We start from the raw sequence: 15,930 nt of genomic DNA, 5'->3' as shown, positions 1-15,930 counted from the left end.
TTTCCCAGCAAGTATTTTTCTGGCTGTTAGCCCAATTTAACTTAGATAGACGTCCCATTTTGTATGAATCATGAACAACTGATTATTCTTGATTGTGGGTGACATATGTGAGGTCAATCCCCTCTTGTTGATCAATGGGAGGTGGTTCGATTGACGATCGAATAGGTTGGGTATACGTGTCCCTAAGATTCGTTTTCAATGTGAAACATATTTCTCAACGGTTTTTTAGAAAATAAAAATAAAAAATCCCCTCTTAATGTCCTTGATGTTTTCATCTCTTCTTGTTGTCATCATGGTGAGTTGTTAACATTTTATTGGAGGGGTAATTTAATAATATTATATTTTATTCGCACATGATATTCACCTTTTTTTCTGACTCTCTCTGGCTTGTAATTGGAGTTGGGAGGTGTAATTGCCGAATGGGGGAAAAACGGCATCGTTTTTGCCATTTTGCGCCGAAAGTTCGTGGCTCCACGACTGCCTTAACGTATATCTCTCCTCTCTATAAAACTGTCGTCCAATGCGGATACCGGGAAAAATACGGATCCTGCCCGATCTGGCTTCCTGGAGACATGTACACCGCCGACAAACCCCCGCCTCCGTCACAGTCAGTACCGATAGTGATCCGCTCCGTTTGGTCAGATAATCTGGACTATGAATTTGAGTTGATCAGATCCGTAGTCTCGAAATATCGGTGGTTCTCCATGGACACGGAATTTCCAGGCGTGGTGTTCAAGCCAGTGGACAATCCGGCGAATGACAATGCGAATGTACTGCATCGGAATCCTTACGCCAACTACGTCACCCTTAAGAACAACGTGGACGTACTCCATCTGATCCAGATCGGCGTCACCATATCGGACGATGAAGGGAATCTACCAGATCTTGGTACGGGGACTTGTTATATATGGGAATTCAATTTCAGGGATTTCGACATCACGCGGGATGATCACGCCCATGATTCGGTCGAGCTATTGAGAAGACAGGGCATTGATTTCGAGCGGTTTCGCAATTACGGAATAGACTCTGTGAGATTCGCGGAGTTGATGATGTCATCGGGGCTGGTGTTGGACGACAAGGTGAGTTGGGTTACCTTTCACTGCGCGTATGATTTTGGATACCTGGTCAAGATCTTGACGCAGCGACCGTTGCCTGGTGAAATGAGCGACTTCTTGAATCTGGTGCGGGTGTTCTTTGGCCCTAGCGTATACGATGTGAAGCACCTGATGAGATTCTGCCATAACTTGCATGGGGGTCTGGACAAAGTTGCGAAAGAATTGAATGTAGAACGGATAGGGAACAGCCACCATGCAGGTTCAGATAGTTTGGTGACCATGCAGGTTTTTCAGAAGATAGAAGAGCTGTATTTTTGCGGGGGAAAGATCAAGAAGTACGCAAATATTCTTTATGGTTTAGAGGTTTATTGATAATGTGGAAATGTAGATTTCTTGCTCGTTCTTTGTTCCTAGCAAAGCCTGTACACATTTTGATTCTTATAAGTTATCACCTATTAATTTTAGTTTCTTCTACTAACATCATACGGTTTCCCTTTCCCTTTTATCTAGCTAATTTTTTATTTTAAGATTGTAATAATTCTCTCTTGTGGGGGGTCTCAGGAGATGATGGGAGTTGGGAGTAAACTTACATGGAGATTGTTCGGTTCTTTGAACTGAAGTCTTTAAAATATGTGAATTTCGTGAACTAATGAATTTAGAAAATGGGCAATTATTAGGTACTCACTTTGATGCATCCAGCTTACTGATTGGGTTTAAAATGGCAGGGGGGTTGAGGTCCAAGTTAGTCTTTTGGATGGGAGATAAGGAAAAACAACTGACATTGGAGTGAAACCTTTTAAGTTGATCCAGATTGTACTTTGATGGGGAGAGGATTAATGGGTATTTGAGTTTCTCCACATTTGTATAACTTCAATTCTTCTTGTTTTATGTTTGGAGAATTTAGATGAAGGTCAAAAGATGAGGGGTTTGAGAAGGGTCTTTTCCATGGTGAAACTCTGAGAATGGCAATGAAGCAGAAGTTGGCCATGGAAATATGCCAGTCTCAGCCTGTGCCTATAGCTTGTTTTCAGTAAGAAGTTTTGAATTGTCTAACTAATAATGCTGCTGTTCTCTAGGATTCCATAATCACGTGAAGAGGATATAATCATTACATAACAGCTTAACTATGTACAGTGGAAAATGAGTCCTAAATGTGAACCTCTGGCAATGGAGGCAGGGTAAGATCAGATTTATGCAAATTGAATTTGTGAACCTAGGTTATTGACTGTATTTTCTTCGGTGAATGCTTTAGATACTGGAGAAACGGTTTCTATTCGATGTCATGCTGAACTTGATCCTTCAATCATATCGTCATCTTAGACAGGCTTTGCTGAATCTTTTGTTCTTGTGTAAAATGGCGATATTTTTTTCAATGTTATGGCAGATTACAGGGTTATAAGTCAACTTTGTTGACTGTTTGAAGCAAAGAGTAGATAAAAAAGAAGTGTTTTGCATAAGCTGGATAATAATCATGATAAAAGATTATTGCGTTGGTTACTCAAAGAGCATTTATATTTCCATTCGTAAGGGTTTTTTTTTTTTTTACTTTCTTTTATTTTCTGTTGGGGGTTTGGGGGTACGCTGGGGTGGGGGTGTTGTTACTTTGAAAGCAAGTTAAGGTTTAATTAGGGGAAAAAAAATCCTCAAGTGTTCTTTATCTCTGTAAGGTAAGATTTATTTAGTCGGTCAACTTTGTAGCCTTTTTAACAGTTCGATAACATGATAAGTAGTGGAACTACCTTTATATCTCTTGGGTAACGTATTATATTTATGTGCACTTCCTTGCAATAGATCCACATGGCTTATCCAGCTACCAGCTTCAATATATAACGGGATCTCTTGATGCTATTTGCAAGGTTTAGGGTTTAGGGAAATTCAGGGACTACGGAAAATTGTTTGATGTGCTTTAGCTTGCTATAAGGACCAGGGACACATTTGATATGTTAAGTTTGAAGAGAAATTTTGAGTTGGTTATGAGGTTCTTCAATGAAGCTTTTTTTTATATAATAATTGCTGTTGTGTCCTTGTTTTATGGAACACGAATTTTGTTTGATTTGTTATTATCTATTGATATATTTGTTTCAGTCTCTTACTTTCTTCAAAACCAATGTAGTTTTATTTGATTGAAGTCCTTGTGCCTTTTTTCTTCTTTTTGGAGTTCTTATTTTAGAAAATTTGCAATGTACCCAGGCTAGACAATGGGGAATTGAGTTATTTGATGATCCAACTCCTTAGCCACCTCTTGATCAGAATCCATCCGAGCTTGGAAGATGTCAGAGCTTAAAACCATAGCAATACAACATGCACAACTGTTAATTAGTGGGTATATGCTGCTTGTATTGGCAATTTTCAAAGCAAGCCTTTTCTTTTCCTCTCTCTACTTTCAGCAAAATGATATCCTTAGATATGATCATCCTTTTGGCCCTTCACACACTGATTAGGAATAAATTCATTCAGCTTTGTTAAGTTGTAGTTTGTCTTGAAGAGTATTATTATCTTTAACTTGTGCTGATCATACATATATAGAATTATGCTCTGTTTCGTGTAATAAGCATCTCTTGACGTCAAGGACTTGGCAATTGAATCAATTAGCAGAAACTGTCAGAGCGGATTTGATTTATTTGACTGGAGATTTGTTTTGGTAAGCTCACTTATTTGGCCCACATATTGATCCCAGCTTCCCTGATTTGTTTTTTCTGTGTGAAGAGAGCGGTTGCTGATTATTTAGAAATTGGTTGCATGGATTTTAAGCAACAGTGAATTGTGTGTTCCAAATTAGCCAGATTATGTTGGTTAGCATTGAGTAGGCATTCCTTGTTACTTGGAGCCGGTTTCAATGACAGGTTGTTGAACTCAACATTAAACATTTTCTGAATTATTTCCTAGTTTGATATGATTTGATCTTATCGAGAACCATATTCTTTGCTAAATCATATTGTGATTGCAAAAATTTATTGTATCTTGTTCCTAATGAGTACTTCTACTTGCACGTGATCGAAGACTGGCAAGAACTGTGAGTATCTGATCTGCACGAAGCAGTTTGTTATCAAAAGTTAGAGATCTTAATATTTTGTTTTATATTGTTTTACGTTGTCTTCTATTAATAACACTTGTACCAAAATGGCAAAGGGCAGAACTGCAGGTGTGGGAGATGGCAGGCAGCATAGTTATAATTGGTTCTAACATTGAGGTACTGCTTGTCCTCCATTTTAGGTTACTCAAGCAAGAATAGGGTCTTCTGTGAATGATCTTCGCAATGCACGATGATCTACAAAATCTATTAAATCTTCTGGGTTGGATACTGTGAAGGTTTTGCCCATTGGTATGTTTTTTATAAGACCTCAAGTTTGTCAATGGCTGTACTTTTCTTCTTCTCTTTGATGATTCCTTGAAATGAGGAGGAACCCACATTTGTGCAGGTATCTTCCATATGCGGTCAGTGATTTCTCAACATAGCCACATCAAACCTGCTGGTGTCTTTCATTATTGGTCAGAAGTGCGTGGCGAGTGGGACTAGATGGTCATTATCCTCCGATCTTGGATAATATTTTTGGAATTTTTGTGGAGATCTGTGGATACCTGATGAGGAAATGAAAACATCAAATCTGTACAACCTTGGAGGTACGCCTAATTTAGTTTAAATTCTACTGTTCCATTCGGTAAGCCACGTACTTCACCAAATACCCTCTTCCATTGCAGTTGGCTCATTGAGACCCAGAGGCCACAGAAGCCGTTTTTACTGAGATGCAAGTTTGAACTTCAAATTCTGCTGCTTCATTCCAGAGGGGATGTAGGCGGATTCGGGTATGTCCTCCTATTTGTCCAATCCCAACCGTCGGTCCCTCTAATCCAAAGGTCAAAAGGGAAGTTCAATGACCTTGTTATTTTATTGAATGGAAGTCGACTTTTCTATTAATTAAGCAATAATACCACCATCAACAACTTTTCTTCCCTACATCATGAAGGACTGGGTCAACATGTATATATAGATAGTACCAGAAAAATCTATATAAAAAGAGTTGGCACCTTCAACCAGTGTTATCAGAACCGATCTGCGCATCAACCCGTGACAATCATTTTTGAAGGTTCCATCGGTTAGCCTGAAGGGTCAAGGGTTTAACCGCATATTTTTAAATAATTAAATTTATTCATAAATAATAATACTAGTATGATAAATACAACTTTCTTTTAATATATGATGTGTGATTTTTATACCAAATAATACATATCAAATAATCCACAAAGGTAATTAATTTATTTAAGACCGAAAAATACATCTCACAGTAAAATATTAAAATGAAATTAATTATAAAATTTTAGAAAAAATATAAGACTGAATAATTTAATTTTTAATCAATTAAAACGTTGATGAAAAAAAACCAAAAAAGTAAGAAGTGACTACAGTAAAGCACAATTGGATTGGATTTTAATTGGGACCCATTCCACACAAGGCCACAAAATGACGAACTCTCTCTCGTCTCTCTTTTTCCCTCATACTCTCTCCTTATAATCCCACATCGGAAGAAAAGGTAAATTTGCAATACCATGTTTCTATATAAAACTGGCAATGAACAACCAAAGTCTACGTAAACGTTTGGACCTTCTAGACCGCGGTCAAACCCACCGGTGTTGACCGCCAATGCGGGTCAATTGTTTATCTGAGCCGGTCCGACCAGCTGGCCGGGCCGGATCTGATAGCACTGCTTTGAACCCATTGAATGCTCTCTAATGACAATTAATAAGTAGACAACAAGAAAAGGAAAATAAAAAGTGTTGGCATGTATGGATTTGAAAGGTCTTGGGTTTAATTATCATTGGGACATTGGGAGTAATATTCTTGTGTTTACGCATTGAGCACACGGGGGTTGATGGCATGAGTATAGACTTATATATGATAATCACCATGCGTCAAGCAGCCATCAATGATCATCAAAGTCTTTCTTTTTGGTTTGGTTTGGCCTGGACAGAATGAGTCAAGGAAATGTTAATTGTCCATTATGCCCTTCAACCCCTTTGAAATTTTCAAGGAAAATGAAGAGAATTTTTCCCGGTCAATGAAGAGAAATGTTTATCATTGGCAGCGTCAACTTATATTTCTTTTTATTTTTCTTCTCTGTCTTGCCTGCTAAGATACATTTACATATATATATATATATATATATAGCCCAAGATTAAACTATTGGCAATTTGGCATTCCTTCATTCATAAACTGCAATTTGGCATTGTTTTCTGTCGTCCCCTGATCTCAAGTTTTCTCTGGTCGACAAACAGGTTCGACAGAACGATTTCCCATGTTTTGTTCATATCTTGATTTTGGATTTACCTTTTGAAATCTTTATAAAGAATGGAGTGATTGAATGAATTGAAATCTTGTGTTTATTACAGAATTTTTCTGACTGGTGTGGATAAATAGGGATTAAAGATGTTGGGAGACTTCATCACCAGAACTCTTATGTATGCTTATCACTTATGCTTTTATGTTCTAAATGTTTATTATTCATCATCTTTTCCTTTTCTTCCTTTTTTCTTTTTCTCGACTTTGACGGCTTCTTCTTCTCCTTCCTTCTGTTTCTGGTTTTTTGAATGACAGATTGCTTCTTGGATATGGATATCCGGCATTCGAGTGCTTCAAGGCGACAGAGCTCAATAGGGTGTCTGTGGAAGAACTCAGATTCTGGTGTCAATATTGGTACGAGGCTTTTCTTCCAATAATTTGCTCTTTCACTTCAATTGATTATGGATTTGTTTATGTTTCCTTGGAAATTCAGAATAGTTTATCAAATATTATACAATTTTATCCGTGAGCATCATATTTTACTGTTGATATGGTGTCAAGACTATATTCCCACATCAATTTGATATAACCTAGTCGAGTGACTTATAAGCAAAGTTCATACTCTCTCACATTAACAATCCGTTTTCTGCCGAGTGACTTATAAACAAAGCACATACCCTCTCATAGGAGTGTCCACAATCGATCCGTAAGCCGAGAACTGATCCGTAATCGTGGTTATTCGATTTTCGGTTCGGTTTTACCGGTTACGGTTTCAGATATGGTTATGATTTTAGTAAAATTTCGGATATTTTTTTGGTTACGATTACGGTTAAAACCGAAAAATATTAATATATATTATATAAATATCCAAACATGATATATATATATATATATTCATATAAGTTACGTGGGATTAAAATTTTGATTATATCTTCATAACAAATTATAAACTTAAATACCAATTAACATAATCATTACACAAATTATAAATTAAGATTGATTAGTTGAAACTCATGATGGCTTTATCATTTTAAAATTCATATAAATTAATATTGATTATTGCTAAAGCGAAAGTGGGGAGACATCTTCACGTATGTTTTTTTTTTCTTGATCATATTATTTCTCTCGGTCTTGTAAATTTATTTTTCTTTAATTGTGATGAGATAATATATTTATTATCATTATTATGAATTTTTATCAAACTTTGTTAGATGGAGTTGGAGTCGATTATGGGTTATTTTATTACTCTATTTGAGATTTATTCATACTTTTCCATTTCTTCAAAAACCGAAAACCGATTCAATCCGATTCGAAAAATATAGTTATTTCAGTTTGGTTATCCGAACATATAAGGTTCGGTTATGGATTCTAAAATATTATAACAAATCGATTCGGACATTTCGGTTATGGTTAAAAATCGAATGGACACCCCTCTCACATTAACAACGCGTTTTCTGGGCTTAAGTGATATTAGATGGCCCATGAAGAAAAAAGTCTTGTTGGCTCAATGTATGCATAGGGAAAAGGTAAGCCGAAAAAAGATTATTGTTGGTGTATTTGGACTGAGAATTTCAACATATGGAGCAAGTGCAACAACTAGTAACTGACTCATTTTTATCATTGAAATTCTATCCCACATGTGCTGATGATTAGTTCACATTTTAACATAACTGATGAGCCCTTGTGCCCAATCGTTTGAATATTACAGGACCATTGTAGCAGTTCTTACAATCTGTGAGAGGATAGGGGATACATTTATCTCATGGTACGCAAACTCCTCAAACAGTAGTTTTACGGATCTCAATATTTTTTGTCCCAACTATACAAATGCTGGGATAGATGCGTACGGTTTCACATGGATCATATGCGTCAATCTCAGCATTTTAGATAGTTAGGACAATGACAAAAAAACATTGGAATTCTTAACATTTATTCACTCCTCAAATACATTACATTCAATGATTCTCATATATTTGATTAAATATAGAATGTGTTACTGATACATACTTGGCTCACTTTCAAGGTTGCCCATGTATGGGGAGATGAAACTGGCATTCTTCATATACTTATGGTATCCAAAATTCAAGGTAAAAAAACAGAGTATAGTAAGAAAGCATCATTTGTGTGTCATACTGTCTCTCTTATCTTGATACTGTGAATAAAACTTTACTGTAACTCAGGGGACTGGCTTTGTCTATGATAAGTTGTTGCGGCCTTACATCACAAATAATGAACCAGACCTTGAAAGGAAGTTGCAGAACTTGAGGGCAAGAGCATGGGACTTTGCTATCTATTACTGGAATAACTACACAGATTTGGGTCAGACAAAATTCTTCGAAATGCTTCAGTTTTTGGGAAATCAATCAGGGAAGTCCGGCATTATTGGCAGTGAGGTGAGCTTTCCACCCTCTCTTATTTCTTCTCTCATTACATGAATTTTGCTTCTCAATTAATCAACACAAACTCAAACCAAACAAGCAAGCAACGACTTCCCCACACTGAACAAGGAATCCTGGTCTGTTGCTGACACTCTTCAATCAGTGGCCGCATAATATGTGGAGCCATGTGAACAATGGCTGCTTGTGTTGTGTTTGGATGTCAGACCTGTAATTCCAGGTCGCTTTTTGGAGAGCACCAAACGATGTGGTTTATAAGGAAAACTCAAGCATCTCTCCAACAACGAGAACTAGACCCAAACTCCAGAGCTGTGTTCTAGTCCCATCAGGCACCACCTAGGCATCTAACAAATTTGCCTTCGATAAACTTACAAGTTCATAATCCGAGTCTCTTGTGGTTTGATTTCTAATGATAAACTTACAAGTTCTCAACACATCCCTGACATTGCAGAAGGCTGACCAGCACTGTCCAAGTGCGCCGTTGCTGTCTCCAGACAACTCAAGCAAACATTCAAGCAAGAAGAAGAAGTGACCAGGTAGCACTTCTCCAGATGGATCAAGCAAACATTCAAGCAAGAAGAAGGAGCTCAGGCACCGGCTCTGGCGCTTCAGACCATTTTAGCGGCTTTGATAAATTGTAAAACAACATTTGTATAAAAACTACAAGAACAACCCAACAAAGGAAAACAAGAATTAAATTCATTTCATTGCTTTCTTCTCCTTGTAACATCATGATCATGATTCTATGTTCATCCCTTATTGGTATATAGAAATCAAGGATGAAAATAAAAAGGAAAGAAACCACATTGAAACATGATTAGGTCAGTATAGACTGTTATCTGTTGTGGCGGACTGAGATGGTGATGAATTCCTGACCCAATATGACTGCAAAAGCTAACTTGAAGACTAAAGTGTTTGAGATAGAAATCTCGTTTTGTATTTGATTCATTCCTCCCGATAGACTCGTACAATGAGGGACTTAAATAGCCCTCTTGATTCATCAATAAAAGGCAACTCCTAATAATACTCTCCTAAATGATAGCCATGAATGGCCATTTATTGGTTTCCTAACATCAAGCACTTAATCAACGTAATAGACTCTATCATCAAAAAGTCTCCAATATAATGATAGGCTATTAATTACTCCATGCAATACTCCTCAATTTGCTCCTTTCGTCAACTGATCCATCATAGCGCGATCTCCTACCAAGGTGAATCCATCAGCTTCATCAACTCCATTATTTGCGTCATTAATTTGATCTGGTTGATCTACACTGCTGGCATGGCTTGGTCCAGCTGTTTGTGCCCCTTTGAGTTTGAGTCTTCGAGCCCGGTTGTAAGCCCTTTTCATTGCTCTACTTGGGTGTTCATCATTCCCTCCCCCTTGAAGAGAGTCCTTGTCCTCAAGGACTAAGTCTGGAAACTGTAGTCTAAGTAGCTCAAGGTCTTCCCAAGTGGCCTCTTCCATTGGCAATGCTTTCCATTGGATGAGTACCTCCCAACGATACCGACTCCCCCTTTTTATCTTCCTGTACTCATGAGCCTTCAGTGGTTGCAATATGAGATCACCATTAGTATCCATAGGAGGTAATTTTTCCGTTATTAAACTCGGTTCTCCTACCCGACGTTTCAACTGGGACACGTGAAAAACAGGATGTATGTGAGCCTCACTTGGAAGATCTAATTTATACGCCACCGGCCCAATACGTTGAAGGATCTTGTATGGCCCATAGTAACGGCTACTGAGCTTGAATAAAGCTTTGCGAGACAACGATTTCTGGCGGTGTGGTTGTATCCGTAAGTAAACAAATTCGCCAGGTTCAAATTCCACTTCACGGTGGCCTCTATCATAATACATCTTCATGCGATTATTGGCCCTTTCCAAATTGGCTTTGAGTTCCCTGAGTAGCTCATCTCGGTCAACTAACTCCTTGTCCACTTCATCATTTAGAGAACCTCCTGATTGATAACTAATGAGGGTTGGTGGGGGTCTTCCATATAAATACTCAAACGGTGTCCTCTTAGTTGAAGCGTGAAAGGTGGTATTGTACCAATACTCCGCCCAACTAAGAAAGTCCTCCCATCGCTTGGGATTTTGATGAACAAATGCCCGTAAATATTGTTCAAGCGATCGGTTGGTAACTTCCGTTTGTCCATCAGTTTGCGGATGGTAGGCCGAACTCATTGACAACTTTGACCCTTGGAGCTTGAAAAATTCATTCCAAAAGTTGCTAGTAAATATCCGATCTCTATCGGTAACTATAGAGCGAGGGATACCATGTAATTTGACAATATTGTCAATAAAAAGATGAGCAATAGACTTAGCCGTATAAGGATGCACCATTGCAATAAAGTGAGCATACTTGGTGAGACGATCCACCACCACTAAAATTCCATCATGTCCATTGGATTGAGGCAGCCCCTCTATGAAATCCATGGTGATGTCTTCCCATACGTGTTTTGGAATCGGCAACGGTTGTAACAATCCTCCCGGCCTCCTAGAATCACTCTTGACCCTTTGACAAGTATCACATGAGGCCACATAATCTCTTACTGCTTTTTTAAGCCCCGGCCAAAAGAAAATTTGAGACACCCTGACCAATGTTCGAAAGAATCCGGAGTGACCGCCGATTGGTGAGTCATGAAAGTAATGCAAGATATCACCACGGAGAGTTGGATCGTTGGGCACCACGGTCCGACCCTTGTATAATATAAGTGACCCTTTGATGGAGAAATTTGTCATAGAGTTAGGTTGATCATGCATCCTTTGCCTAAGCTCCTTATAATATGAACAATCACGTCCCTTTTGCTTCAACTCGTCCCAGACCTTCCAAATAGGACCTGTGATGGCTAATAATGAGGAATTGTTGTCCTTTCTTGACAATGCATCGGCTACAACATTTGTTCTCCCTGGTTGATAATGAATTTCAAAATCGAAACCCAACAACTTTGCCACGAATTTTTGTTGATCCGGGGTAATGACTCGTTGTTCCAACAGGTGCTTAAGAGGTTGTTGGTCTGTAAATATTTTGAAACGTTTCCCCAACAAATAAGGCCTCCAAAGCCGCACAGCTTCAACAATGGCTAACATCTCCTTTGCGTAGACGGACCACCCTTTTTTTTTGGGCCAATTGCCTTGCTTAGAAAGGCTATGGGTCGTCCACTTTGAGCTAGCACTGCTCCAATTCCAACGTCACACGCATCCGTGTGCACTTCAAATTCTTCATCAAAGTTTGGCATGGCAAGCACGGGAGTGTGAGTCATGGCATCCTTCAATTGGTCAAAAGCCTCCAATGCCGATGTAGACCAATGAAATCCTCCCTTTTTCAGCATGTCGGTGAGTGGTTTTGCAATCAAACCATAGTGCTTCACAAACTTCCGGTAATAGCCTGTCAAACCGAGGAACCCACGAAGGCCTGCAATATTTTTTGGTAATGGCCAAGATTTCATAGCTTCTATCTTGCGTTGGTCCACCTTGACACCTTCCCGAGAAACAATGTGCCCCAAATACTCCAACTCGGCTTGTGCGAAGGAACATTTGGAAGGTTTGATGAAAAACCTGTGGCAGACCAATATTTTCAACACTACCCGTAGGTGTGATACATGGTTAGCCCAACTATCAGAATATATAAGGATATCGTCAAAAAAAACGAGTACAAATTTCCGTAGAAATTCATGAAAAATAGTGTTCATCGCATACTGAAAAGTTGAGGGAGCATTGCACAGTCCAAAGGGCATCACCAAATATTCAAAATGGCCATTGTGAGTGCGAAAAGCAGTTTTGTGAATGTCATCTTGGTGTACTCGGATCTGGTGATATCCGGCCCTTAGGTCCAATTTGGTGAAGTATTGAGCTCCCCCCAATTCATCTAGCATGTCGTCAATTGTGGGTATAGGAAATCTATCCTTCACAGTTGCTTCATTAAGCGCACGGTAATCATTGCAAAATCGCCATGATCCGTCTTTCTTTTTGACCAATAGAACTGGGGACGAGAAGGGACTATTGCTCGGACGGATCAACCCATCTTTCAACATCTCGCCTACTTGCTTCTCGATCTCGTCTTTTTGGAAATGAGCATAGCGATAAGGTGCCACATTGATTGCTTTGGACTCATCTTTCAAAGGTATCCGGTGATCATAATCTCGTTGTGGTGGAATTGATTTTGGCTCCTCCATTACGATTGAGTATTTGGATAAAAGTTCTTGTATCTCTTCGGGGATAAGTGCATCTGGAGATTGGTGGACCTGAAGTGGAGTTTCCTGGATAGAAAAGCATTGACCTCCCGTGCGCCAAAGACGTTCCAAAGATGAAGCTTCTATTACCTTCATAGAATTATTTGGGTTTCCAGATAGCTTTACCCAAGCATCTCCCCACAAGAATTCCATTGTCATATTCTTGTAATCAGACACCACTCTCCCGAGCTTCTCTAACCATTGTATGCCTAGTACCACGTCCAATCCCACCAACGGTAATACGAACAAATCTGTCTTCATGTGGACACCTTGCATTCGTAACCCAGCTTGCTTACAGATTTCTTTGCATTCTAGCCTTTCACCATTGGCCACACGAACTTCGAATGGATCAATTGGTTCAACCCCAAACTTCAGGGATTTCACAATCCGGCAATTGATAAAGTTATGGGAAGATCCATTGTCAATCAATACAGTCACAGGCTTGTCGAGTATCCATGCTTGGATTCTCATAGTCCTTGGTCCCGTAACTCCAGCCAAGGCATGCACAGATATTTGTGGGTTTTCTGAACCGCTCTCTTGCCCACCGTTGGTTGTCTCCTCATCACGATCAGAATCACAGTCTTCTTCTTCCACGGGTTCAATGACGAAAGCTTGAGCCATTTTGCAACGATGGCCTGGTCCAAACTTTTCATCACAATTGAAGCACATGCCTTTCTCCCTCTTCTTTTGCATTTCATCCCATGTTAGTCTCCTAACACCAGCGGGTAGAGGTTTGGGGGTTGTTGATGATGTTGGTCCAGTTTTCCAGTTGGAGTTGATGGGGGTTGATTTACGTGGTTCTTCTCTCCACCCACGCTTCACTTCCATTAAGTGTTCATTCTCCAAACGCGCGTATTCGATAGCCTTGCGGACACTATGCGGTCTGTAGACTTTTACTTCACGAGCGAGTTCCGATTTAAGACCACCAATGAACGTCCCTATTAATGCTTTTTCTGGCCACCCATGCACCATAGTGGAACGCCTCTCAAACTCCTTGAGGTAATCTCTGAGATCCCCAGTTTGTTTAACTCTCGACAGAGCTTCATTATGGTCCACGAATCCAGTGGAACCAAACCTGGCTACCAGCTCTTTTTCAAAGTCTCTCCACCCTATTGAGCGCCTTTTCTTCTTGTAAGTGCGAACAATCCACTGCCACCAAAGATTTGCTTCCCCTTCTAAGAAAAAAGCCGCATAACTCACTCTTTCCGACTGCTTCATATTTTGAAATTCGAAGAACTGCTTAGCCCTGCTAAGCCATGAAACTGGGTCATCCCCATTAAAGGTTGGGAAATTCATTCTCTGTTTATGCATCTCCTTTCCTCGTCCCTCTCGCTGGTTTGTAACCTCTTCCTCAGAAGCAGCTTCGTCGGATGAATCATCGTTCGAGCTTGAGTCTTTTTCTGTTGAGGATGAAGGTGAGCTGCTGCTGGAGAGAACTCTGCCCTTGCCTTTCTTAGTTTTCTTCTTCTTTTCCAGCAACAAGGATTCCAAGTGGGCGAACCTCTGTTGGATGTCTTGGTTGATGGACTGGATGTCCATATTAATGGACTGTATGCTTGTTTCTAGTGCTTCAAGCCTTTCCCTTTGTGCTGCCATTTAAAGAACAGGAAATTCAACCGTCGATTTACACCTCTCAACGAGAGCACCAATGATGAATTCCTGACCCAATATGACTGCAAAAGCTAACTTGAAGACTAAAGTGTTTGAGATAGAAATCTCGTTTTGTATTTGATTCATTCCTCCCGATAGACTCGTACAATGAGGGACTTAAATAGCCCTCTTGATTCATCAATAAAAGGCAACTCCTAATAATACTCTCCTAAATGATAGCCATGAATGGCCATTTATTGGTTTCCTAACATCAAGCACTTAATCAACGTAATAGACTCTATCATCAAAAAGTCTCCAATATAATGATAGGCTATTAATTACTCCATGCAATACTCCTCAATTTGCTCCTTTCGTCAACTGATCCATCATAGCGCGATCTCCTACCAAGGTGAATCCATCAGCTTCATCAACTCCATTATTTGCGTCATTAATTTGATCTGGTTGATCTACACTGCTGGCATGGCTTGGTCCAGCTGTTTGTGCCCCTTTGAGTTTGAGTCTTCGAGCCCGGTTGTAAGCCCTTTTCATTGCTCTACTTGGGTGTTCATCAGATGGGCCGGACGATGCCATCGAAAGCCCGGCAGATTCCCGGAATGACTTGGCTATTGATGAATTTGAAGAAGTCGGCGACGAGGTTAGACGACGTGGAGAACTGGAGCCAGGGGCAGCAGAGGAAATGAGAGGCTGAGGAATTGGGGGAAGAGGACATGGGCTGGAGGTATGCCCATGCCGCATACTTGACGAGGCGGTTCCGGATGGAGATTTCGTAGAGGGAGGAGGCCGCGGCAGTGGCGGTGGGGGAGTTGATTGCGGCAGAGTTGGAGGGGAGGAGGTCTTTAAGGGAGGTGTAGGAGAGGGAGGAGTTGAGGGAGACGAGCTCAACGTCGAGGGGTGCAGGTGTGGTGGAGCCGTTGGGGAGTCTGGAGATGTGGAGGGAGAGCTTGTTGGGGATTACTACAGAAGTTGAGATTGAGTGGCGACGGCGGAGAGTTGACGGTGGTTGCGGCTCTAGTTCTTCCATAGTGACCGATGCTCACACCTTAAAGAGCTTATGCGTTTTCTGTCTTTTCTTCTCTGTGAGTGCAATTATTGGCGTATGTTGTCGCTATCGCTCGCGCTGGTCCGGCTCTAGGCTCTAGCGGTCAGTGCCCATATTTAATTATTTACGCGTCGTCTGCAAGAATCTAGAACCTTCGGAAATTTATACGACAATTATTGCGTCACCACAATGATAAAATTTGGTTAGAGATAACAAAATATATTGGGACATGTATTTTGATAACGTGATTATACCGATATAATATATTGATACAATGATATAAATTTGTTAACTTGATTTTTAATGTAAAATATATTGGGA

General features: G+C 39.9%; 3 protein-coding genes and 1 long non-coding RNA gene across 6 annotated transcripts; 3 read left to right on the top strand and 1 right to left on the bottom strand.

Moving 5' to 3' along the window:
* Positions 1-404: 404 nt before the first annotated feature.
* On the top strand, positions 405-1,552 carry LOC119998770 (probable CCR4-associated factor 1 homolog 11). Its single transcript, XM_038846182.1, has one exon. The coding sequence runs from the start codon at positions 420-422 to the stop codon at positions 1,425-1,427; it is 1,008 nt and encodes a 335-aa protein (XP_038702110.1). The 5' UTR covers positions 405-419; the 3' UTR covers positions 1,428-1,552.
* Positions 1,553-2,239: 687 nt separating this feature from the next.
* Positions 2,240-5,010, top strand: LOC119998773. The gene is made up of 4 exons (XR_005468295.1): positions 2,240-2,578; positions 3,246-4,377; positions 4,475-4,676; positions 4,755-5,010. It is a non-coding gene; the product is annotated as an uncharacterized LOC119998773 (long non-coding RNA).
* Positions 5,011-6,229: 1,219 nt separating this feature from the next.
* On the top strand, positions 6,230-9,433 carry LOC119998201 (putative HVA22-like protein g). 3 transcript variants are annotated; one of them, XM_038845461.1, is made up of 7 exons: positions 6,230-6,326; positions 6,441-6,509; positions 6,646-6,744; positions 8,039-8,095; positions 8,354-8,417; positions 8,511-8,723; positions 9,181-9,433. In XM_038845461.1, the coding sequence occupies exons 2-7, from the start codon at positions 6,478-6,480 to the stop codon at positions 9,256-9,258; spliced, it is 543 nt and encodes a 180-aa protein (XP_038701389.1). In that variant the 5' UTR covers positions 6,230-6,326; positions 6,441-6,477; the 3' UTR covers positions 9,259-9,433. The 3 variants fall into 3 exon arrangements, with proteins under 3 accessions (XP_038701389.1, XP_038701387.1, XP_038701388.1); XM_038845459.1 differs by having other exon boundaries at positions 6,236-6,326; positions 9,178-9,433; XM_038845460.1 differs by having other exon boundaries at positions 6,272-6,326; positions 6,469-6,509; positions 9,178-9,433.
* On the bottom strand, positions 9,406-15,696 carry LOC119998202. Its single transcript, XM_038845462.1, has 2 exons — positions 15,125-15,696; positions 9,406-9,586 (listed from the first exon to the last, which is right to left on the bottom strand). The coding sequence occupies exons 1-2, from the start codon at positions 15,589-15,591 to the stop codon at positions 9,562-9,564; spliced, it is 492 nt and encodes a 163-aa protein (XP_038701390.1). The 5' UTR covers positions 15,592-15,696; the 3' UTR covers positions 9,406-9,561.
* Positions 15,697-15,930: the final 234 nt, after the last annotated feature.

The sequence above is a fragment of the Tripterygium wilfordii genome, chromosome 5 (assembly GCF_013401445.1).
Source record: "Tripterygium wilfordii isolate XIE 37 chromosome 5, ASM1340144v1, whole genome shotgun sequence".
Classification (NCBI taxonomy): Eukaryota; Viridiplantae; Streptophyta; class Magnoliopsida; order Celastrales; family Celastraceae; genus Tripterygium; species Tripterygium wilfordii.
The sequence above is the reverse complement of the archived record's forward strand: the minus strand, read 5'-3'. Positions and strand labels throughout refer to the sequence as shown.

What these genes read in the sequence shown, in the direction of transcription:
- LOC119998770 (XM_038846182.1), top strand. Translation starts at nt 420, where the DNA reads ATGGGGGAAAAACGGCATCGTTTTTGCCATTTTGCGCCGAAAGTTCGT.
- LOC119998201 (XM_038845459.1), top strand. Translation starts at nt 6,478, where the DNA reads ATGTTGGGAGACTTCATCACCAGAACTCTTAT. An exon ending in TTCATCACCAGAACTCTTAT is followed by an intron (nt 6,510 to 6,645) that starts GTATGCTTATCA and finishes TTTGAATGACAG; the next exon opens with ATTGCTTCTTGGATATGGAT. An exon ending in TATGGTATCCAAAATTCAAG is followed by an intron (nt 8,418 to 8,510) that starts GTAAAAAAACAG and finishes ACTGTAACTCAG; the next exon opens with GGGACTGGCTTTGTCTATGA.
- LOC119998202 (XM_038845462.1), bottom strand. Translation starts at nt 15,591, where the DNA reads ATGGAAGAACTAGAGCCGCAACCACCGTCAACTCTCCGCCGTCGCCAC. An exon ending in TTCGATGGCATCGTCCGGCC is followed by an intron (nt 9,587 to 15,124) that starts CATCTGATGAAC and finishes GGAATTCATCAC; the next exon opens with CATCTCAGTCCGCCACAACA.